The following is a 25,668-nucleotide window of genomic DNA, read 5'->3' on the forward strand; positions in this document are numbered from 1 at the left end:
GGCCAGCCTTGGCCTGGCCCGAATTTTATTTCCTTTTATTATTATTTATGTTGTGACTTAGTTGTAGATTTAATTGATAATTGTTGTTGATATGTACACTTAATGAGATAATAATGTTGTCGATAAATATTTAAGCATTCATACTTGGTACTTTTAAACTTTAAGTATGTTTTAGTATTTAAAAAATTAAAAATATTTCTAAGGTTCAAGACCCGGCTTGAAACTCAAAGTCTGAATAAGAGATGGACTTGGTTTTGGAAGGCAGGCTCGAGACAAGCTGGGTCCAGAGCTTAGTAAATAATGCTGACCTTTGAGTGAAGCCTGACCCAACCTAGCCATGGACAGGTTTATAAGTCGGTTACTTTTCACAATTCGAACCCTAGATTGCATGCTAGGGGATGCCAACCACGTTTTTTAACCTATAGGACGGCTAAGCTGGAGTGGACCCTTTCCAATCATGAGTTATGCAAGAATAATGCATGATTATGACCAATTGGAACGTTTTTAAGAATTTTGCAATGAAAGGAAATGGCAAGAACGCTGCACCAAAGAGATTGCGCTTCGCAGATATATATACTCTCGTCACCCATTAATGGTTTCGAATGATCAAATCCGGTTTCTCAATTGTTTATATTCTTCTTCAAAATCGCATAGCTAATTCATTTAAAATATTGGATAGTGATTAAAGAATTTAATGCTATCATAAAGAGAACTTATATTTCAAGCAAAGCTATCGGAGGCGCAGATTGATGACATCTTCAAACCACTCCACAACTTCAGTCTCGGCGGGGGGTTATGTCAGCACGAGCACCAGCAGATAACCTTTTTTTTTTTATTTTTGGTAAAATAAGGAGGTAGGAGCCCTATTGCGATAAAACCCATACATAAAAGCTTACCCTAAGGGCTTGTTGGTTCGCAGAAAGGAAAAAAGTGTGATCAACGAAAAAGTAATAAAATATCTCTTGTTTAGTTAGAGTTTTCAAAGAAGAAGGATAGAAAAGTTGTATTTCCATGGGAATATGATTCCCACATTTCATGGAAAAATTACTTTCTTATAAGGCGGAAATCACTCCATTTTTATTTTTTTCCCAAAAAAGCCTTTCAACATTAAAGATGCATTAAAGACCTAATTTTTATTAAGGGTATAATAGAAATTACACATAACTTTTCCAGGAAAGTGGATGGTCAATCAAACATAAGCACTCTTAAAATCTGTCACTTTTCCATGTTTAACCAAACATGCCAAAATACATTCACAGGTATTTTCTTCCTAGGAATCTTATTCCCAGAAATCATATTTTTAGGAGGAAAAATGCTTTCCGCAAACCAAACGAGCCCTAATAGAGATCAGCATCAAGTGTACAAGGTAGATCTCTAAATGTTGGTAGATCATTATAACAGCATAGCACAGGTAGAGATGACAGGAACAGATATCCTATCCCAACTTATAACCTCGTCTAAAAAGTCTAGTCAGAAGGTATTATTTGAATTTTCTGATTTTGTATAAGTATTCAAAATCTATCCAACGAATAACTGATATGAAACTAAATATACACCCACATATGTCCTCAAAATATCCAACTATAAAACATGAAGAATAGTACAGTGATATAATAATAGGCCCATAGTAAAGCAACCTCTGCAGCCGGTAAGAAACCAAGACCACATGCAGAGGTCCAAACCTGCCACAAGAGGGAAACAAAAGTGCTGAGAATCCAGATGAATCCAGTTGCGCAGTGGATGAAGCGCCCCCAAAGCTGCAGACTAACATAATCTTGCATTTAGGCCCTGTTTGGGGGAGCTTTTGGAGGGCCAAAAAGCACTTTCTGGCCCTCCAAAAGTACTTTTAGCTAAAAAATGGTGTTTGGTAAATTTTTTGAAAAGCTGTTTCAGCTTTTGCGGGAAGCTGAAAACAGCTTTTGGAAGGAAGCTCCAATTTGGAGCTTTCCGAAAATGATGTTTTCAGCTTTTTCGGGAAGCTGTATTTTTGACCAAAATACCCCCAGGTAAAAAAAAATTCCTCCCCAAAAAAAGGTTCCTCACCGCCTGTTCCTCTCCCAACCGACCCGCCCCCCCTCCCCCCGGCCCTGTTCCTCTCCCAAACCACCTCCCAACCCACCCCCACCCCTCCCCCCCGCATCATCGCCGCCGCTGCCGCTGCTGTGCCTCCCTCTCCCTCGCCGCCGCACCCCGTCCCTCTCCCCGCCGCCGCACCCCCTCCCTCTTCCCCGCCGCTGCCGCGCCCCGCCGCCGCACCCCCTCCCTCTCCCCCGCCGCTGCCGCCGCCGCACCCCCTCCCTCTCCCCCGCCGCTGCAGTGTCTCCCCGCTGCAGTGCCGCACCCCCTCCCTCTCCCCCGCCGCCGCACCCCCTCCCTCTCCCCTGCCGCTGCACCCCGTCCCTCTCCCCCGCCGCCGTAGGGCCGCACCCCCTCCGGCACCGTCGGCCACGGCCCGGCCCCCTCCCGCGGCCGCCGTGGCCTGGCCCCCTTCCGGTGCTGCCGGGTGCGCGGGAGGAGAAGAACGGAGAAGGGGGCAGAGGAAGGAAGGAGAAGAAGAGAAGAAAAAAAGAAAAGGAAAAAAAAGAAGAAAAGAAAAGAAAAGAAAAGAAAAGAAAAAATAAATAAATAAATAAATGCATAAATAAATATTTATATAAATGAATGAATGAATGAATAAATAAATAAGATAATAAATAAATATATTTCAATGGATAAAATAATAAATAAATAAATGCATAAATAAAAATATATATACGAATGAACGTATAAATAAATAAATATAAAGAAAAATAATGAGTGAGTGGCAAATAATCTGATCCTTATGATATTGATAAGTACGGTGAATTTGTCGCCATTGTAAATAGTTAAGTAAAAAGATAATCTATTAAACAGATAAATAGTTATTTATTGTTGTATTATACTATAAATATATTATTATATTACATTATATCATAATACATTAATATGTAATGTTAAATAATTTAATATTATGTTATATTATGAAAAATTAATTTATACTAATAATATATTATTTTATACCTTTATTATTGTATTATACTATACATATTATATTATATTACCTTATATCGTAATACATTAATATGTTATTTTAAATAATTTAATATTATGTTATATTATGAGAAATTAATTAATACTAATAATTATATAACCATTATGCTATGCTATGCAATATCATATTACTATATTATAATAATAATATTTTATATTACAGTAATATTATACTATATCGTATATTATGTATTAATATATGTTATGTTTATCATGCTCTATTGTATAATACTATGCAATGTCCTTTATGGTAATTTTGTCATATAAAAGTACTTTCTCAGTTTGTTTACCAAACATATGTTAAAGTGCCACAGCACTTTAAAAATATAGTTACCAAACAACAAACAGCTTTTTATAACAGCTCTACTTCAGACAGCTCTACTTCCAACAGCTCTACTGCCAACAGCTCCCCCAAACAGGGTCTTAGTGTGCCAATGCAAGGACTGAAATCTAAAAAAAAAGCTGCATAGGGATACTCATTAGCTGCCAAAGATTCTAGATGATAACAATTAAGGCCCACACATCCATATAGCAAAAAAAACAAGGAGCAGTGAACATGTTACATGAGTAGAATAAATCAGCAAAATGATTGTCCATCGTTGTAAGTAAACACCCACGAAAAACCATGAAGCATACACTGTCACCACAGGTAACAACCAAACAGAGATCCACACTGTTTCCATGGCCCAGTATGCATCGTGATGCGAGAAAGTGTGGCTGACCTGATAGTCTCTTAAAGAGTTGACGGCCACTTAGCAGGCGCTCAAGCAAAGTCCCGATAACTTGAAAGAATGAGAACAGTATAGTTGTAGGAACAAATACAAAGTGCATCAGCCTGCCAGAAGTGCTCCAGCCTCCAAGAGAAGACCTCTTTAGGACCTCTCCATGGGCTTTTCGTCGAACTCGTGGTAGGTGGAAAGAAAGGAAGAAGGAAGAGGGAATCATTTGATGGTTGGCCCGGGCAGCTTGACTTCAAGGAGGGCGCTTCCCTGGCTCCATTGCCATTGAGGGTGGCAATAAGGTCGGGTCGAATGGGGTTGGCTAAAAAATTCAACAATCCGAATCCAATATGTTTATTAAACAGATTAAAATTTTAAATCTGAATTCAATCTGTTTGTTAAACAAGTAATCCGATTCGACCCACAGAATCCATTTATTAAACAGGTCGAGACAGGTTTAAACAAGTTAAATAGATTTTTGACGGTAAATAGATTTAAATAGATTAAACAGGTTAAGCGGTCGAGTTAGACTGATCATAAATAGATTAAGCAAATTTTAAACAGGTTAAATGGATTAGGTTATGACCTGACTCAATTATTAAATGGGTTAAATAGGTCAAAGGTCTAAACCTGAATCCAACCTATTTAATAAATAAATCCGAATAGGTTGACCCGACCTAAATTCGTAAATTTTTGAGGTACTGCAAGTTTGATAATATATTTTAAATTAATTTGATTTTTGTTTACGGTCTTTGTATATCATGTTTTTCTTTACTTTTCGATGACAAGTGGCCACTTGAATGACTTGGTAGTTGGATATAGATTTATATAGAACAAATATGTTGGATATAGACACTTTTTTTTTAATTTTTTTTGATAAGCTTGATATATTATATAATTTTAGTATGAGTGCATTAAAAAATTAAAAAAATAAAATACGACGGAAAGGATGCCGTCGAGCCTAACCATTACAGACCTATCACTTCATATTTCTCAATTTGATTACAGATGAGTTAGGACTTAGGAATTGAGGTACCAGACTTTAGGGTTTCATTTAATAACTGTAGATCAATAAAGTTTAAACCAGGCCCCACTGCAACCAAATAAATTTGGTCTAATTGTAGCCCTCCACCAGCCGGACTATGAACTTTGACCGGTTAGGCTTGTTAATGTTGCAAAGTTTAAGGCTTGAAGCCCCTGATAAACGTCACGTTTGCTTGTTTTCCCGACAATGCACGGAAATTGTTATCTATCTTTAGCGTAATTCCAAAATATCCGATATTGTTGATATCCACTTCCCCGACCCACAGTCCCCTGCCGATTTTTCTTGTCTCGTATAAGTTCTAAGGACCAAAACACATCTAAAAGGAGAGCCCCCTAGTTTGGATTTATCATGGTGGGAATTCATTATCAAAAATTAAATCTTACCTAAATCATTATTTTCGAAGAAATTAGGTGCAATAAATAATCATTTTGTTTAATAATTAGCTTTTCGTTGCTCTCTCTCTCTCTCTCTCTCTCTCTCTCTCTCTCTCTCTCTCTCGTTCTGGCAAATTGGCAATGTGCAAGTGGCATGTGGGAGATAGATTTTGAGCAGACATATAGGGGTGTGCAAAAAATAACTAAACCGCAAAACCAATCTGAATGAGATTTTTCGGTTAAGTTCATATTATTTTTTAAAAAAAATTGATTTTGTGGTTGTTGGAGAAAATTTTAAATCAAAAAAATTTGATTTTGGCTTCAGTTTGAGTTTTTAGAAAAAATGATTCAAACCAACCCAACCCGACCTAGCCTATATATATATACATACATATACACATATATTTTAATTTTTTATTTTTTATATGTTTAGACTTAGTCTAGTGCATTAGCCTAGTCTATTGAACATTAATCTTATATAAAATAAAATTTTTAAATTTAGATTTCTTCTTGAATCATCTAGTTAAATGCTATTTCAAACTTCTTCTTTGCATAAGCATATTACAACATACTCTTAATAGCATGCAAGAAAAAAGAGAATATCAATACATTGAATTCAACAACAAATTCTCATGATATGAGGTCCATATGATATCGAAAGTGTCAAAAAAATGCAACAAACATTTTAAATAAAACTTTTATTGTCAATTACGACACTAAATCATTAGATTGATTATTATATAGTATTTTGATCTAAACTATACTTAGCCTATATATTTCTAATTATACATGCAGCTGTGATAATGTTGATCATCACTACTAAATCAACTATCCAATGATTATGCACAATCCAATCAGATTCACAGTCAAATAACAACCACCTATCATTATTTTTTGGACAATAAATGGGAAAATCACTATAATTACTTACAACTATCCTCTGTTATTCTTTTATTTTTTTCATAGTAGAAGAAGAATAAGAATTTTATTTTTATGATTTCAATGTATCAAATTGGTCGGATCTACATTGTTTTAGTTACCAGCTTAGCGAGGCTAGATACCCTGAAATCCTGGTCGCACATGAATCGCGTGGGCGAGCCCACCGAAATGGAGTGGCGTCTTCGATTAATTAATGGAATGCCTCCTCCTCCTCCTCCTCGATAGGAATAAAGAAAGAGGAGACAAGTCGCCGACAGTCCAACAACACCTTCACGTGTCTCCTCGCGGGCCGACAAATCGCTTCCTCCCTCGCACCTTCCCCTCACGCACTTTAATTCGAAGAACGAATCTGCACCCGTCGCTCTTCGGTTCTCAACGGTCGAGATTTTTCTCGCACACAGTAGAAGCTTGCTCGTGCAAGACTCACACGGCCGGCTGATTTCTTGCAACGTGTCGCCATGTGGGTGGCCGGTACCGCTTCCATAAGAGAAAGATGGGGAGGGAGCCAGCCGAGAGACAGAGAGATAGATATAGAGAGAGAGAGAGAGAGAGAGTGGAGATGTCGACGATGTCGGAGATGGAGAGGAGCTCGACGGAGATGGAGGTGGGCTACGAGGAGACAGCGCTGACCCTCGGCCTTCCCGGGGGTTCGAGGGCTGGCGGATCGGACCAGCAAGAGAGGAAGCACGGCTTCTCGGAGACCGCAGATCTGTCGCATGGGAGCTCCGGGATCGAGACACGCCGAGGAGGGGATCTCGGCGATGAGTCGCCGGATTGCGCGGCTTCCGGCGCCGGCAGACCCCCAGCGTCCAAGTAAGTACGGACTGACGGATTTATGTGATTTGCCGATACTTAGTGACTCTGGCGTTTCCCGTGGGTAGCGATTGCTGTTTCATAGAAAACGTTCCCATGATTCCCCCCCTCCCTCTTCTACAAGAAGTATCCAGGAAAGAAACGATGGGTTTCTTTCTTCTGGATGGCCGAGTTTGATGGATAAATTGAATCCAACTAAATGGATTATTTCTTAAACTAAATTGATTCCCCCCCTTCTCTCCTTGTTAAAAAAAATAATCAAATATATTATTTGTTACTAAAAATATGAAAATAAATATTAGGATTCTTATTTTTATATTTTTTTAAAAGAACAAAGTGGCAAAGTTACAATCTTAATTTTTTAAGAGTTTTTTTATGAATACCCTCAAATATTATATGATACTATTTTGAATATTCTTGTAAAACAATTATTTACTATTTTTTATTTTTATTTTTCATATGTATTCATGTTATCTGTTAAAATATTTAGAAAACTATCAAAAAAAAATAAAATTTTATTTTATTTTTAATTAAAATAAATATAGTTTTTATTGATGGTGTTAAAACAAAGAAAGATTGGTGCAAAAAAGAAAAAGCAGTGTTTTATAAAGATACAGGGATAAATATAAAATTTAAGAGAATTTTTATGCAAATTTAAACTTTTAAAAAAATATTTATACAAAAAAAACCTATTTTTAAATACCAATTTAGCCCTCACTTATCGAGGGAACACCCGATCGACACCTCCCGGAGGAATATACAATTTGGAGCCTTGGAGGGATTGTATTTTTTTTTGGTTGTATCCAGGATCTCCTTCTGATCCTCTGCATAAGCATCCAACATATAATTATACATTTCTCTTGTGAAATTGGTTTTGAAGGCTTCAGATGCAATAGAAACTAGATTGCAAATTAAATTAATGATTTTGCTTGAGCACCAAATTAGCTAATTACTACTGCTTGACAATATAATAGGGCACGAGTGGTGGGTTGGCCGCCGGTGAGGTCTTACCGGAAGAACGCGTTGAGGAGCTGCACGTATGTGAAGGTGGCGGTGGACGGCGCACCTTACCTCCGCAAGGTGGACCTGGAGACCTACTCCGGCTACCACCAACTGTTAATTGCCCTCCAAGAGATGTTCTCCTGTTTCACCATCCGTACGTCGGTCCAATTTCCCCATAACTCCCCCTCTCTCTATCTAATTCTCGCCGTCTGATCCATGGGTGATTGAGGGAGTATTCTGCTTATTTGTGGCAGGCGACCGGCGGCTGGTGGATCTCGTTAAGGGGACGGATTACATCCCCACGTATGAGGACAAGGACGGCGACTGGATGCTGGTAGGAGATGTCCCCTGGAAGTAAGTTTCGTGTCTGAACCTCGTACCGTTATCTTCTACGGACATAATTATTTGGACTTTTGAAATGGATTTTATCTTGTTGATTTAGTTTAGAATCTTTCATGAGATATATTTAAATGGATTTTCATGAGATATATTTAGAATCTATATAGATGTAAGCTCTTGTACCCATTCGGATTTGTACTGTTATCACAAATCTATAACAACTGGATGATTGGATCTTTGATATTTGCAATTCAAACGTTGTTAAAAGGAGGACTTTTGACATGAGATAAAAGGAGAAAGACCTACCTGCACTATAATTACCCATACAAAATTTCTGGAGGTGCACTAATTCAAGAATTGAATCTAGGATCTCCTGTTGCTAAGCAAAGGGCTGTGACTGCTAGGACATGTCACCACGAGCAGAGGTGTTTTTAATTTGATATCCCAAATTTTAGAGGGAAAAAATGCTCTTGAAGTCGTGTTTCGGAGGGGCTGCATTTGCTCTTATTGATTTCGTGAGCCCATCCATATATGTGATCTCACCTTCCACCTAAGGTTGATATTGCAAGTCTTTGATGGTGGAGGAGAACAAGAGCCAAGCGGAAATAGGCTCTTCTTCCTTATGGCCTAGGGGAGTTTTTGGATTTGGGTCATGATTAACCATGTATATATACACTCACGTATTTTGTGTATGTATGGAATGAAATCAGATGATACTCTTTTCTCCCTGAAAAATCCTATTCTCTTCTCTTCTCTTCCTCTCATGCACGCAAGCTGTTGATCAATGGCCTCCATCATCCATTCGGTCGTTCTCCTCAACTTAATCAAAGAATATTTTCATGTTATCTTTCCATCTTTGTCTCAGATAGCATCCAAAAAAGGATAATCAGGTGTTTAGCAAATGTTTGAAAATCTAGCTATCACATATGTGAATTATTGTTTATATAAAGGAAGATGTATATTCAATATTATCTTGGAGTGGATACTCTAATTATTGAGTCAGAGCCACCAAATCTCCAATTACACCAACTCACAGGATTCCGTGTCAATTGTCATGGCGATTTGCAGTATGCCAAAGGTTTTGCAGGTGTTATGTTTTGTATGATCTCCCCCTGCTCCATTCCATTTTTTCTCATCAAATAGATCATAAGCTCTTCAACTCAGACTTCCCACCCAAAGACATGATTATATAAGGATACAGAAATTTGGGCATCCGAACCACTCTTGATGAAAAATTAGAAAATTTACGATGCTTCATAGATTTTCAATCTTTTTGCTTGCAATGATGGTCAAATGCGTAAAGAAACATAGAAAAACAAATTCCTCTTCTATTTTGGTTGGATCGATCAGTCTTTTTTCCACCAAATATAAGTCTGAATTTTACATGTATAACAATATTTATTGAAATAGTTGAAATTCAATAATCAAATGATGTTCTTCTAGAAGTAATGGTGCTTTTTGTGAATTACTAAAAGAACACCTTGTATGTCATGAAACTTACGGGCATATCAGGCACCTGAACATAAAGAAATGCTCTCCTATGCACATCTCACATTCCAGAACCTTAACAATGCTAGCATTAATTTTTTAAATTTGTGGAACAGGAATGCATGGAACGGGGATGCCTTTCTCTCGATTATGTAGCATAATTGAGCATAATCTGACATCTGTTTCTTGCTTGCAGAATGTTTGTGGCATCATGCAAGCGGCTTCGGTTGATGAAAAGCTCAGAGGCTGTTAATATAGGTAATGTTGATATTCATTTCATTCTTCTTCTTTTTTTCCAACCTGCAAGAATTTCTTAATGACCTCTAGCATTTTGCTCGAAATCTCTCATACACCATTGGATGATTTCCACTAAATCGACCCTGCAAAGATCTAATAGAGAAACCAAGGAGGTAGGGACATTCGTGCAGGGTCCGAGGCCCTTTCAAACCGGATGATATACTATTGTTATAAGCCAGGCTGTTGATGCAGGCCTAAGTGAAATAAAGATTTTAAAACGGTTGACTTGTGCCCAGATCAAAGGCGCCATAGAAACAAAGTAGCTTATATGTTGCTGCTTATTGCAACAAATTTTTCATTTATTTAATAAACCACAATCTTTTTTTGAGAAAGAATGCCGGCGCTGATGTATGTTTAATGTGATTTTTCATTTGTGGTGAATGCAGCCCCAAGAGCACCACAGTGATGCAAGTTTCATCAGTTGCACAAACAAAAGATGATCTGGGATAGACAGCAGGTTCCCCAGTACAAAATCATGTACAGGGATTGTTCTTCCCCTGAGGTTTGAATGGTCAAGAAGAGACTAGAAATAAGTGATATTGCTGTAACCATTATACCCTTTTCACTTGAGAAGAGGGAAAAAAAAAAATGTATACGGAATAGCTTGTTTTGCGATGATGAGTAAGATCAACATACATATGTCTTGTTAATATATCTCATTTCTATTGCTTATAAGCGGGTGTCATGTTTGTGTTCAGTTTTGATGGGAGAGGCCTCTCAGTCTCCAGTTAAAGTAGATTACTAACATGGATTATGTAAGCGATCCGAAGCAGGGATTGTCTCTGTTAGTCAAAATTCGGAACTTGATTTTCGGGACTTGGCAAAAGGAATGAAAATCAGGTTTCAGATCAGTGAGCTCAAACATGTCATCTCATAATTCTCTGTTTCTATAAACTATAATTATACATATCCAGGAGTGTTATGTTGATGATTTATGCAGACCATGAGCACACAAGCAGTATCCTAATCGCCTTCAGAAACCAAAGCTCCATATCGACGTGTAGGGAGGTGTTGAAACTTGGCACCTGTCCATTGGAAACCCAGTAATTTATGGACTCTCGGAGGTGAGTGGAATGCCTCACCTTCCCTGTGAAAATCCAGGCAATGCACCCCAGCCACATTGCCTTGTGCAAAGCAAAGATGCAAGTATCCTGATCTTTCCTCTTTCCAATTGCAACTCTTCCACATTAAAAAAAAAAAGAAAAAAAAGAAAAAAACGCCACAGGGTCTAGATTGACTTACACTTTGAATTGGAATTTAAGGACATCCTTGGTGTCGGCAAATGAGGAATATATGATCCGCGGCCACCTGAGCATGTCGGCAGAGAACAAATAGCTGTCCTCCCAAACTCATAATTGATGCCTATCTTATCCACGTAGGAACTTGAAATTCCCATCCTTCCTTCGCTTATTTATCACAACTAACATGACCAGCATTCAAGTCAAGTCCTAATTTGCGCTCGGGAAAAGAGAGAAAAAGGTAGAGCGGGCTGGTGTTAGTGCATTCTTTTCCTCCTTCTTTTACGCCTGGTCACAAGTATCCGCGCAACCTTTTCCGCGCTTCATGCCGCAACTAAATGTGTTTCCATGCTTATTGTGAAATTTAGCCCCTATATGTCAAACTATGGAAAGATTGCTTTGATTTAACATGGCTAGAAATGTAGATTTGGATGATTCTTGCAATCTTACCTTCTATTGATACGGTGCCTTGTACTGCTCTCTTACATGTTAGCTGCATTGAAAAGAAAGAGATGAGGAGGAGAAAATAATTAGAGTTTTTTTGCATGTGATGTGTACCATTCAAAATATATGCAATTATATCAATACTCAGTATAAAATTGCTATTTGCATGTATACCATCATAAAATACTTATTTTGCATGTATATCATTTATTTACTTTTTTTATATATGTACTCATACCATCTAACGCCCTAAAAAATAAGCAATTTGAAATTAAAATGACTGAAATATCCTGTAAACATACGAAAAAAAACTTTGTATGGATGTACATTCAAATAGCAACTTTGTGACGGTATTCATGCAATTATGCATATTTAGGAGAGTATACACTTAAAAAAGTATAATAAAAAATGGTCAAAATCCAGTAAAGATAACTCATCAATAAAAAATAAAAAATTAAATTATGTTAATATCAACTTTTATAGAATAAATCATGTTGCTTTTACGAAATTTTTGCTTCAAAAACAAACAACAATTTGGCATTTACAAGTCACTAAAAAATAGTTTACTAATCAAAGCATCTATAATTAATTTAAATTCAATGTGCATTAATCTTCTAAAGATAATGAAGAATATGTAAATGTTATAGATTCAGTTACAATAATTATAACAAAATCAAATAGAGATTAGTATCACCAAAAAAATCATCTAATATTCCAACTCGACTGAGTTGAGAACTTAAAAAAAAAATTGACAATGTGACTCAATTTTTTTTGACTTATCGATCCAACTGAATCATAAAAGATTTGGCAAATTTCAGGCAAATTTCAGCCAAGTTTTAATTTATTTTTAATATATTTTTTTGTATGTATACCATTCTAAATATGAGAAATTACACAAATACCCTTATAAGGTTGTCATTTGCGTGTATACCCTTATAGCTTTTTTTTTTTTTTTGCATATCTACCCATAAGGGTATTTTAGTTATTTTAATTTTAAGCTATTTATTTTTTAAGGACGTTAAATGGTATGGGTGTATATATATATATATAAATGATATCCATATAAATAGTAATTTTACGAGAGTATTCATTCAATTTCGTATATTTAGAAGGATATATATACAAGAAATCCACATGATTATTAGAATCAGTTAAAAGAAGAAACACTTAATATGGCAACAAGATGTAAGAGGTTTGAATTCCGATGGGCCTAAATAGAGTTGAACAAAGTTATACAAGCATCATATAACATATGAATGAATGGGTACAAATTGATATTTGGTTCAGGTCTCAACTTGATATCATTATTCGGAAACCTGGATTTCCTTCATACCCTAAATATTATTCATTAATTATATAGCTTCGACATATAATTATAAATTTTATAAAAAAAAATATGAGAGATATTAGCATATAATATATCAAACTACAAGTTTTAAAATGGATCTGGATTCGAGTTGCATGTTGTTCCATGGAAATTAAGTCTATATACCCTAAAATAGTTAAAATCCTATAACGTCGTGTTTAGATCGGTTAAGTTTTTAATAGATTTAGACTTGGGACCAAAAATTACAAGCAAACTAAATTCGTACCTTGGCATCCGAGCGCGCCGCTAGGCTTGTTCTTGGAGGATTAATTATTTTTCGCAATGATTCCCAGAGTAACAGCTCACCTTTTGCTCCATTGGAACTGGTTATGGTACGATACGCCAGGGCTTTTGGTGGATTTTACGATCACGGCGGACAACCTGTCGCGTTGACACGTCAGTCCGTTGTCGTATCGGGAGGTGTAGGGCCCTGTCTGTCGAGGTTCAACGGCCAGGATCGGTCCATCTCGACATTCCGATGGTACATCGGTAGGCCCGCTTTGACGGTACGTCGCGGCGTTTTGGCGAACGGCCCAAATCGTACGCTTTGGGCCCGGTGCACGTTACAGCCGGCACCGATACGTTCCGGTCCCGGTGCACGTTACAGCGGGCCCTCCGTGCCCGCCATTTTGCTTCGCTTTTCGGTAACTCCAGTTCCGACTTCCGAGAGGCAGGAAAAAAAAAAGGGGGAAGGGCGAAGTCGGGAAAAACATCCCCTCCCTCTTCGCCTTCCTGTCCTCTCGAGAGGGGATCTAATTGGATCTCATGGCCGCGAGAGAAATCGGCAGCGGTGGCACCGCTCCACCCTAAACACTTCGCAAGATCTCTGCTCTATCTGCCCTTCCCTCCTAAATTCTCTACCGTGATCAAGATATCTGAATTCGGAGTGCCGGAGCCTCAGATCCACATCCAAGGACGCCAACTTGGGGGTTTTTTCTTCTGTTCCGGGTCCCTGCTCGGGATCTAGTTGTTGCTTCTGGCAGCTCGACGTGAAGGTACGTAAAACTAGAATTTGCGCTCTTTCTTGTTTCGTCTCATCGATCTCATCCGCATCGCGGAAATCTAGGGTTTCTTGATTGGGTTCCAGTTGGATCTTACCAAGTCTTGAATTTCCAGTTGTTAATATTCTGTTTATTGTTTAAACTTTCCTTTTGTAGCATCTATTTCAGCTATCGTTTCCAAAAACCACGGCCTGATGTTTATTTCCGACAAGAACAAAATCCAGGGTTCTCCTTCTCTCTTCTTTGAATTTGTTTGCAATTATTAAGGGTTCTCCTCCCTGTTTTGTAGGTTAGCAGTACTCTTTATAAAGCTTCTTAGGCAACAAGACGTCTTGTTCCTCAAAACCCTGTCTTACGAATTCTCAAGCCATGTTCTTGCTTTAGGTTCTCACCACCCGAATACTGCAACCATGTGGAAGCAGTTCATCAGTAAACTGCCCCGTAAATCTTCCAAATATGACACTGCCTCGAATTCCCCACCGAGCAATCCCGGCAACAATGCTGCTGCCTGTGGGAATCCAATCGAACGGACTGCTAGTGGGAACGGCCTCCCTGATGGAGCGGCTTCTATGAAACGATTGGCTTCTGCAGAGTTCCCATCAAGTGTGGTTGTTGGTATTGAGCCTCTAATTTCATTTAAAGATGTTCCAAACTTTGAGAAGCAGAATGTTTTCCTCAGCAAGTTGAACCTTTGCTGCATTATTTTTGACTTCTCTGATCCAAACAAGGACTCTGTGGGGAAAGACTTGAAGCGCCAGACCTTAATAGAGCTTGTCGACTATGTGAGCACCGATGCTCCTCGGTTCACCGATCAGATGATTGCTGCAAGCTGTAGAATGTTTGCAATTAATTTGTTCAGAGTTTTCCCTCCAAGTCACCGGGCTAACTCGTCAATTGGCGAGGCAGAAGAAGAACTGGTGTTTGATCCAGCATGGTCTCATTTGCAGATTGTCTATGATTTGCTGCTTAAAGTTATTACGTCATCCTCCCTTGATGCAAAGATTGGGAAGAAATATGTAGATCAATCATTCATCCGGGGTTTGCTCAACCTTTTTGATTCCGAGGATCCAAGAGAAAGGGAGTGCTTGAAAACAATCTTGCACAGGATCTATGGGAAGTTCATGGTTCAGCGGCCCTTCATCCGCAAATCAGTGAGCAATATCTTTTACCGGTTTGTATTTGAAACAGAGCGGCATAATGGGATTGCTGAGTTGCTGGAGGTTTTTGGGAGTGTGATTAGTGGGTTTGCGTTGCCACTGAAGGAGGAACACAAGATCTTTTTATGCAGGGTTCTGATTCCTCTGCATAAACCAAAAAAAGTAGGGGTTTATATTCAGCAGCTGACATACTGCATTAATCAGTTTGTAGAGAAAGAGCCAAAGTTGGCAAGCTCCGTGATCAGGGGTTTGCTGAAATACTGGCCTGTGACGAACAGTCAGAAGGAAGTGATGTTCTTGGGTGAGTTGGAAGAGGTCCTAGAAGCGACGAATATGGTGGAATTTCAGAAATGCATGGTTCCGCTGTTCCGGCGGATTGGGTGTTGCCTCAATAGCTCTCATTTCCAGGTAATCCTATTCTTCTACCTATAATTGCGTCATCTGGTTAATTTCTAATATCTCAATGACCTTGTGAGGAAACATAAGGTGAATCAGTTGTTTCGCTGATTATTTTGTCGTTAAATCTTGCATTCTTGGGCTCTCTTTTTTATTTTTCTTGTCATTCCCTCAATGGTTTTTCTTCTTTCTTGTGTATATAAATAATGTTTGCCTTTTTTGGTTTGTGGAAAGAAAACACTTCTAAAATACAAGTTTCTGTCACTGAAATTTGCTGACATAGAAAACATTGTTTGTGATATGAAACTTATATTTTTGTTGTTTGGCTTTGGCACAGTGATGAGTGTGGTGAGTTGCATGTTAACAAACAGACATTGGGTTTCTAGATACATTATGTTACCTAAAATAACTTCTACTGCGGCTTACAGGCATATGTCTTTTTTCTATGGAGACCATGATTGTCAAAAATATTGTGTTTACTAGCGTGCTTATTTCTTAGAGTAGTTAAAGCACTCAAATACATGTTGCACCATTCAGTTATGTTGTTGTTGAACTCTTGTAGTAGATTTGTATTTCAACATGTAATTTATTTCTCCTTTACTTGTCTTTATTTCTCCAATGCGTGTTATTGGATAGAGAGTAGAGGATTAGAAGGAAATGAACCAGTACACGTAAATATTGGTTTAGCTTCTTATACTTTGTGACGCATGGCTACTTTTGTGATGTTTAAGCACTTCATTTTGGTCGTTAAATGTTCAGCAATTGGGAAGGTAGGAAGAAGTTCACGGAGATTTTTCTTTTTAAACAAAATTGGAATTTGGAATCTGTTGACCAGGACCATGTCAATGAACTTACTAATGATCCAAAACAAGATGAACAACTAATCTGCATCCAGAAATAATTGTCCGCTGCTGCATCACCTAGCCAAAGTCTAGGATTCTTTTTCAGTATTGGATACGTGTCACGAATTCTTGATGGTCTCCATCACACCTCCTGCACAAGCTCTTGCAACAAACATGAATTTGTTGTTATGCATCAATTAGATGGAGGAAAAGATATCTTGGTGTCGAGAAAGTGATGAAATGCAGGTCTCTGAGGAACTTAAAAGAAGTTAATCTTGTTGAAAAACCTTGACAATTCTTGTATCTGTTCATAGATAGTGAATCGACTTGAAAGCCCAAATAATTAAGTCGACCATGAAGTGGTTAAAATGTTTAGTGCCCACAGACTAAAATAAGGTTCAAGTGCTACAACATTCATAACCTTGGACACAATACTGATAATCAATCTCCCCATGATCCACATTGCCAGAGTAGTTGCTTTTTTTTTTTTGCATAGGGAAGAAGACAATTGTTTGTCCCTTTTCCTATAAAAGGCTTATTGGCCCAATTCATTTTCCAATTGAGTACCTGGAGTTGATGATCTCAATTATTCTACAACAAGTTCCTCTGTGTTTCCTCTTGTATGGTTCTTGTATAGCTGGTTGCCCAAAAGAAAGAAAACATGCATTACCAAAAGGATGAAAACATACATATTTTAGAGGTAAAGCCTAAGAAGATTAAGAAATTGCAGGAAATCAAAATTTATCTGACGTTGTCATTACTTGGGAAATTTGAGGCTCCTTACATTGATGAGTTATTACGATGGATTGGTTGGAAGTTATGAATGATATGTGATTACTTCGAACCAAAGAATGATTTTATACTAAATTTCTAGAATATCAAGTTAGCCTATGGGTATTGTTTTAGGCATTATGTGATAAGTAGTTTAATTGGTGGTATGAAATTGCTTTTCTTGAGGCCAATTGATATTATGTTTATGGCTTATGGTCTTCTACATATTTTTGCAGTTCATCTGTTTTTCAAAGAACCTATTGTTGATTGTTAGACCTAGTTAACATTATAGGCAAGACAATTGAGGATGTTGATTGATTTTTGAATGATGGAGGAGGATGCAATTGCTTATCGCTAAAGTTCCCAGTCTGCTCAGAGCTTGATCAGTGATGTGGATGTTATAGTGCTGTTGGATATATGTGATAAGCTTTATATCTGACGACCGTTCTAATCGAAGATAAAAACCTTCAAATCTGAAATAACCTTAGAATTTACAGGCAGTTCTGTTTTAAACAGATTCATTGTTTTTGTTAGGCAATATGGTCAGAATATGAGAAAGAGAGAAGTGAATGTGAGGTTCAACCATTAAAGATCCTCCTTGTGTAACTAAATTGCAAATAGTTGTAGGAGTGGGAAATGAAATTCTGAAAAAAGACCTTCTAAAGACGGAAGTGCATACAAGCGGGTGTAGGTTCAAGATCCTTGGAAAATAAGTGTGGAAGCATAGATAAAAGATTTAGGCTGCTAAGAGTTGATCACTTATAGGCAAACACCCTGCTGTATTGTGTTCTACTTCCTTTTTCTTCTCCTTCTTATGTTTAGCCTACTAAATTACTTGTTTGTTCGGAGGTGGAGGCTTTTTCTCCTCCTCCTTTTGTTTAGCCTACTACATTACTTGTTTGTTCTGAGGTGGGGGAAGAAATTTAATTAGAACTTCTAAAGCAAGAGTTCTTGTAGTATGTGTTATGAAGGAAGTGTTTCTCAAGTATCTGAATATCATAATTTAGGAAACGTTTGGCAACTACCTATCATCTTGTGCCTATATGAGCTGCTATTACTTGTTAAAAATAAAGAGATGTTTTTTTTAATCATTTTTACTTGCGGTCCAAGTGGGATATAACTTGAATTCAACCTAGACCAAGGCCAAATGATAACTAGACCTATCTATGGGTGCGACGAGGGCTGTCACTCCAACCCGCAAACACGATAACCCACTCAGATCCAGCTCAATCTGACCCAAGCCTGACCTCAACCTGCCAATCAATGGGCTGGGAATGGGTCTAAAGTTAGACTCATTGAAAATTTTAGGTCGGGTGTGGGTTTGAGTTTTTAAACCGGACCTGACTCCGTCCTAATTAAATACCTAGTTTATATGTGTGCATGTATGTATATATCTGTATCTCTCTCTCTCTCTCTCTATATATATATATATATGGACATATATGTAGATATATATATATATATATGTGTGTGTTTGTGTATGTCTATGTGTATGTATATGCTTATGTATGTCCATGTGTATGTATGTATTTTTAATGAGGTAGAAAGAATAAAAATAATCACATGTTTGAGTGCTTGTACGCGATGTTAAATTAAGCGTCCCTTTTCAAATGTCTGTCAGTCATCATTACATTGTTAACTATCAAGTACTTTGTTGCTTATAATTAAATTTTTGGAGCATGTAATTGGATGTTTTATCGATAAACTTCTCAAAGTATGAATGGTTTTAGCTTGATTCATTGTTCAACTTTTTTTATTTGCTACCAGATAGGAAACTAGACCCGATTCTTAGCAAGCTGAATATGATGCATGTTAAGTAGAGTATGGGTCTTACCATACCTGAACTTGACCTGAACACTTGATGAATCCTATGATATTTTCACTACCTGAATGTTTTTTGTACCTGACCTAATCCTGAATTGGCCGGGTATGGGACAAAATTTAGACCCTAAAGCCCAATGGATCTGTGTTTACTGAGACCCAAACCCAACCTGACTTCCTAGTTCCCTGGGTGCAAGTCTCAAATCCAACCCTGACTGTGCCCAGTTGCGCTAATAAATTCTTACCTATGTAAACATGCAAGTGCATTTCAGGAGTGCTTTCTTAAAAATTAAAACATGAAAAGAGGCTTGGTTCTCATATAAGTATTACTTCAGGAGTGCCTTCTTAATGATTTTGCAGAAGAAAAAATGATACCCAGCCCACTCCATTGTCTTTGTTTAAGTTGTATTGCCACAACTTCCAATAAGGCACGACATATCACCTAAAATTACCATTATAATCTCAGCCAACCATCAATCAAGCATCCAAAACTAAAAAGGGAAAATTCTAAAATTAGAAATGATTTCCCCTAGTAATCAGACTTATTATGCAGTACCATTTTATACCTATCAGTCCTTGTTTGGGCATCACTGTATGACTTTTCCTTCCAAAGGATGCTTTGCTCTTTGCTTTTCTTGTGGTCTGCACCCAGTTTCTTCAGTTGCTATACATACTTGACTGTTGGTGCTATTATTGGTTGGACTAGAATATCTTGATTACTTTGCTTTTAAGTTTGAAAAAGGCAAAGTCTTTGAGGCGCAGACCCTAATGAAGCTGTTGCAGCCAGATCAGAACATTAAGTTTGAGTTCAGAGTAACTGATCTTAAAGATACAGTTCTGAGTTAACTTAGACCAATTCTATAAGGTTTATGTCTTTGTGAAAAGACACAAGTAATTGAAAAATTGTGTGATGTAGAACTGGAGATGTGCTGAGATAATTAATTGAACCAAAACCAAGAATTCCTTGAGTCTTTGTTAGAAAATTGGCACCCATCTTAGTTAGAATTTTCTTTTGATATAAAAAATGGATTTTATAACTTGAATGTTGAATTTGTTCTGTTGATCAGTAACTTCTTTAGTTGCTCTTGCTAATTCTAGTCTAATCCTATTAAATGTTTTATAGTTTCATATAGCAGATTTTTATCTCTAGTATTTACTCATCTTTGTATTTGATATTCTAAAATGAATAGAGATGGACCTTACATATTAGTTCAATCGTTAGCGATAAGCTTTTGTCATTTGCACAAATCAAAACACACTATGCGATTCCCTTTACGTTGTTCTTTGATTGATGAACTCCTTCATGATGATTTATCTGATTGTCACCGAATTGAACATCAGTTGTTGGTACAGTGTCATAGGGGCTGTTTGGAGTTTTGAAAGTGGAGGTGCATGCAGCTTAAATTGCAGGTGCAGGCCAGCCAGCTTTTTTGGATGCCTGCAACTCAAAATACACGGGAGGTTGAGTTGCTTGTTGGGTTGTAACTCAGAACTATTGTGTGGTAAGTCAACTTGCGGTTAAAATGGCCGTTGGACGAGTTGCAGCCACTCAAGTAGGTATCTTAATGAAAAAAAAAGATTTCCCTCTTCCCTTCTCTCCACTTCACCGCCGCCTCCTTCTCTGCCACTGCCCACCCACTTTGCCTCTATGCTGCTATGGGGCCACCTCTAGCCCCCCACCCCGTCCCTCTCTACCTTATCCGCCTTCCTTAAGGCTTGCACCATTACCTGCTTCCTCTCCCTGGCACCCAGATCCACCCCATGCCCTTGCTGTTGGCGACTTTGATGCCAAAAGTTTTGCCTGAAACGTCCTCATCTTCACGTACATCGAGTACTCCAACTTGATGTCTACTCGCAAGATGTTCGATGGAACATCTGTCAAAGATGCCCCTCCTTTATTCTAAACTCTCATCGAAACATAAGAAGTGAGCTTTCTTGTAATTTAATTGCTGCAACTTAAGTTGCAATGCTACTTCAACTACAGGACTCCAAATAGTCCCTTCATGAGAATTCATGAACTGAACTTCGAGTCAGCTGTTATGTTAGGTATTAGATGGTCTGATCCACCAGCTATGTGGTGTTCTAACCACCTGCACCTGGATAAACCGACCATAATGCCATTCCTCTGTGTTCTTTGTTTGTTTGTTTGGGAGGCTGAACACAAATTTGGATGGCACCAGTTTGCATGGAGCCTGCTGCTCATAAGTTTTTATACTATCCTCAGTCCCTTCAAAATGTTGCACATAAACAACCAATGGCTTGAATGATGGCTTGCACTTGATTTAGCCAGCAAAACCTCCAAGCTGTTCAGTTCATGGCTATTTGGTCATCTGTGTCAATTCTAATGTGCAAGTACCGCATCCTTTGTTCCAAAAGTGCTTATTTGTGCTACTTTATAACTGAAACTTGGAAAAGCGCTCATGAAGTTCTCAGGGTTTTGGTGGTTTCCATAACTCCACCATATTTGCTCTACCAGCTTTTATCACCTGTGTCATATGTACCACACTTTAGTGGGAACATAATCACAAGTTCAGCGCAAGAGAATAATTTGACTAGGCATAAATAATAGGAATTCAGAAAAAAAGACCAAATTTATCAATGGTTTAAAAGAGTTAGGATAGATAAAATCACAGAAAATATGAAGAATGTAAAATTTTGATACATTTGTATACTTATTTGCACAAAAACATGTATGTTAGAGGCAAGAATAGAGCAAAAGAGAGCAAGTACAACAGCGCCAGTGACAACATATATCATCATTAAATTTGTAATGCAACAAAAAGGCTATGTGAGGCTGTTCATATGAATCATGGTTTTAACAATTAGCATTTCCACTTCTTGTCTTTTTGAAGTCACTTCTAACAATCTAACCATACTAATGGTCAGGCAGTGGTCGGGTTCATCCAATCAAGCTTAATCTGTAATAAGGTAATTGCCATACAAGGTTTGCTTGCTTTCTTAGGGCCTATTTGGATCTTTTTATAGGATTGGGCTAAAAATTCTGCAGGATTCGTGGATTGGGCTGCCCATTTAAACATGGCTCTATCAACCAAACACCTTCTAACCCAAATCTTGTGGGAAGGGAAAAAAACCCTCCATGGGTCTTTTTTCGAAAAGCCCAAAAGCTGGGTTTCGGGCTTGGATTTGGGCTGATCGTTATAAGATACGAGTTGGATGGGCCAAGAGGCTTGATTGCTGCAAGATTTTCAACCTAATCCTGTAGGAATATCCAAGCAGGCCCTTAACGTGGTGTTTGCTCCAGCTTAAAGTACTTTCCTTGAATATGCACTTTGATTATGTTACCAATGTAGCACCTTTCCTATAGCATCTATATATTGAGCCATTTGCACCTAAAGCCCTTTTATGATATCTCTGATGATTTGTTTTTCTTCATGAATACATCCGCAGCTATATCTATCCTACGGAATTGTATCTTCCTTCATACCCCTTTCCGGCTGAACTTGATTCTAAAACCGTATCCTTCTGCCTGATTTCATGGCTACTAGTGTTTCTAAGAAAAGTAAACTGTTCCGAGCTTCTGAAAAAACTAGTTGGGTATTACGACAGTTATCTTGAACAGGAGCGTATTCCCGAAAAAACAATCATTTACCCTCAACAATTAGGAAGATCTTCAAGTTTTTTAGCCTCTCCTAAGGTTGGAAGTTGTTGTAACCCATTTTATGTCTGTCATATGGCCATGCTATTAGATGCCTTATTGCCTTAACTCTGCCATGATTCATGATTGTTCCTACAGCATCTATCTCCTAGCAATTTTTCTTATATGCTATATTGTGATGTTACTGTTTTAATTTTGTACTTGACAAGTCTGTGCTCCTGAATACAGCTCTACATCTGTAGCTAAAGAAAGAGGTACGCATTGCCTTTTGCTTATTGCTGTTGAAAAACAAAATGTTTCAGGTTGCCGAGCGGGCCCTGTTCTTGTGGAACAATGATCACTTGATGAATCTGATTGCACAGAATCGGCAAGTAATTCTGCCCCTTATTTACCCAGCTTTAGAAAGGAATGCCCGGTGTCACTGGAGCCAGTCTGTTCTGAATGTAACAATGAACATAAGGAAGATGTTCTCTGATATGGATGGGGATCTGTTTTTGGCTTGCCAAAGGAAGTTCCAAGAGGAGGAAGACAAGCGTGGGGTGATGGAGGAGAGGCGAAGGCTGATCTGGGAGCGTCTTGAAACTGCTGCTACATTCCAACCGGTTACCAGAAACACAGCTGTCCTGGTAACACCTGTTAGGGTTCCTCTTGTAGCTGCTACCCTCACATAATTGGGATTTATCTCCACCTCGTTACCTCTAGTTTGCTTGGTGAGAGACGTGGAAACCGCCAACCCCACATAGCTGGGGTTTATCTCCGCCTCAATACCACTATTTTGGTTGGTAAGAGATGTGGTTTGCTCCACCAGCATGTTATTGAACGCATCTGAATGCCTTGTTAAGCTTCCTGTATTGAATTGCTGCTGTTGTTAGGCCAGGGAAGCTGTGTTTTCTCAAAGTATTTTTCACAGCCATTATCTGTACCACATTTGTATTATTCTGCGAGAATATATTACAAGTGGCAAACTTGTTTCTTGCCCCTCTTGAAGATGAGGTTGATTGACAGAATCTGGTACGGGGCTGATGTATTGTTGGTTATTCTTACTACCATTTTTGTGCTTAGTGCGATCAGTTGCTGGAGTGAGCTTGTCAAATGATCTCATCCAGTTTCTCCTTGCTGGTGGGCATCACTGCAAGAAAGCAGGGGCACATTATTATTTTTGTGCACTAAGGAAAAAGCCTGGCCAAAATCCCGTTGAGAGCAGGGATTGAACTCAACTCATTGGTATCCTACTATTAGTAAGTTCATCAACTCAGCTGGTTGGCACCTGCAGGGATACAGATTCATGTAGTTTATTACGGCCATAATTCAACCCTGTAGACCGTAAACAATTTTCAGTTATGGATGCTATCATACCAACATGACCTTGAGTATACCTTGTTTTTTGAAATAAAAGGAAAAAAAACCCATGAATGCACATATTTATCTTGTAGTTGATCGATCTCTTCTGTGCAGCATCAGGACAACAGAAGGATTTATCTTTCTTCACATGAATCTACCGTTGGACTGTGCAATAGTTGCTTCAAGATCTATACAGATGGATGAATAAGAGTTCGAAATGCTTTAATTTCTGTACAGGATGTGATCCAACAGTCAAATGTCATGAAAAGGGATCAATTATTCTGTCGTGCGAAAGGTGCAATCCAAACCCTACCCCAGCGGCCATGCATCAGGAATGTGATGAATGCTTATTGTCAACACCTACCGGAGGAGAGGAGACCCCAAACCGACGGCTCTGTTTTTGTCAATATGCTTGCAGAGCATTTCTGAGCCAACGTCACTCTGTTTGAAATGAACGGATTGGTCGTTGCCAACTCAAAATCATGTGGTTGTCTGTCAATAAATTAAGACCAATCAACAGTTCTTGTGACTGGATGCGTTCTGCGATTCCACATTACAACAAACTGCATTCGAAGGCAAAGGCTAAATTCTTAAAATTATGTGGAAGAGTTGATTTCAGGAGGAAGTTATTATGCCTTACATTGGTTGCACATAATGAAACAGATAAACCGGCGTTGCTCACTATGAACAAAGTCAAAAATGACAGCAAAGCTAAAATGACCTGCTAAGCTCTATCCGGTTTTGTTCGATGACAGCAACCCAGTGGTGGGTGGGACATCTCTTCTTTATTTGTTAGGTTGCTTTCAACATGTCTTTGTCGTTCAACATATCTATATTTCAACTTGTCTTAATAGAATCTATTATTTTCTTTTGGATTTCATCAGATTTAGGTGGACCAGGTTAGTTGGTCAGCATTGTCTCTTTTTTTGGTATATTTTTCTTTCCAATCATATTATTTTGAGCAGGCCAAACCACTTCTTGGGATGTCTTCTTTTAATGACTGAAGAGTGAAGATGAAACCAAGCCCGTTAAAGATGAAACCACCTGCTCAAATATTTTTTTCTACTCGATCACGTTCTTTGTTTGAAGCTTCTGCCAATCCAATGTAAACTATTTTTATAAATAAATCAAGAGAAATGGCACAAGGTCCAAATCTATTGCCAAAAATCTTCTATCCAGTGGCCAAGCAGAACTTTTGAATCGATGTTCTATACCGCAAACTCAGTTGTTAACCGCACCAATTCTGAAAATTACACCAATGTCCTCTTGCCACATGTAATTAGTCAATTATGCAGGAAAACTTGTTGGTGATGCGTTTGGGCCCCGCAACAGAAATTAGTCAGCTTATGAAGGGAAACACTTTGTTACCCTTAGATCCGATTACATTAGTCAAACTAATAGTAGATCTAGGACCGTGTCCCTCAGTTTAATGAGGAACCGGTGGTCCAGTGGCAACTCTTTTGGGGAAATATCCATTCTCAACTCCTAGATAATCCACTGAACGTTGGAGTCGCAAATCTTGTTTGAGATATGTCAAATAACATCACCTAGGAAACATATTATTGCCCATTCTCAATTTCATGATCATCT

General features: G+C 38.2%; 2 protein-coding genes across 4 annotated transcripts; both read left to right on the plus strand.

Moving 5' to 3' along the window:
- Window positions 1-6,651: 6,651 nt before the first annotated feature.
- On the plus strand, window positions 6,652-10,757 carry LOC103704407 (auxin-responsive protein IAA1-like). The gene is made up of 5 exons (XM_008787678.4): window positions 6,652-6,959; window positions 7,934-8,115; window positions 8,216-8,315; window positions 9,985-10,046; window positions 10,472-10,757. Exons 1-5 carry the CDS (start codon window positions 6,706-6,708, stop codon window positions 10,489-10,491), a joined length of 618 nt encoding a protein of 205 aa, XP_008785900.1. The 5' UTR covers window positions 6,652-6,705; the 3' UTR covers window positions 10,492-10,757.
- A 3,035-nt stretch (window positions 10,758-13,792) lies between these two features.
- Window positions 13,793-24,154, plus strand: LOC103704385 (serine/threonine protein phosphatase 2A 57 kDa regulatory subunit B' kappa isoform-like). Of its 3 annotated transcripts, XM_008787652.3 has the most exons (4): window positions 13,793-14,128; window positions 14,291-14,359; window positions 14,519-15,699; window positions 23,040-24,154. In XM_008787652.3, exons 2-4 carry the CDS (start codon window positions 14,329-14,331, stop codon window positions 23,406-23,408), a joined length of 1,581 nt encoding a protein of 526 aa, XP_008785874.1. In that variant the 5' UTR covers window positions 13,793-14,128; window positions 14,291-14,328; the 3' UTR covers window positions 23,409-24,154. The 3 variants fall into 3 exon arrangements, with proteins under 3 accessions (XP_008785874.1, XP_008785883.1, XP_008785890.1); XM_008787661.3 differs by lacking the exon at window positions 14,291-14,359 and having other exon boundaries at window positions 13,794-14,128; window positions 14,424-15,699; XM_008787668.3 differs by lacking the exon at window positions 14,291-14,359 and having other exon boundaries at window positions 13,794-14,128.
- Window positions 24,155-25,668: the final 1,514 nt, after the last annotated feature.

The sequence above is a fragment of the Phoenix dactylifera genome, chromosome 9 (genome assembly GCF_009389715.1).
Source record: "Phoenix dactylifera cultivar Barhee BC4 chromosome 9, palm_55x_up_171113_PBpolish2nd_filt_p, whole genome shotgun sequence".
Taxonomy (NCBI): domain Eukaryota; kingdom Viridiplantae; phylum Streptophyta; class Magnoliopsida; order Arecales; family Arecaceae; genus Phoenix; species Phoenix dactylifera.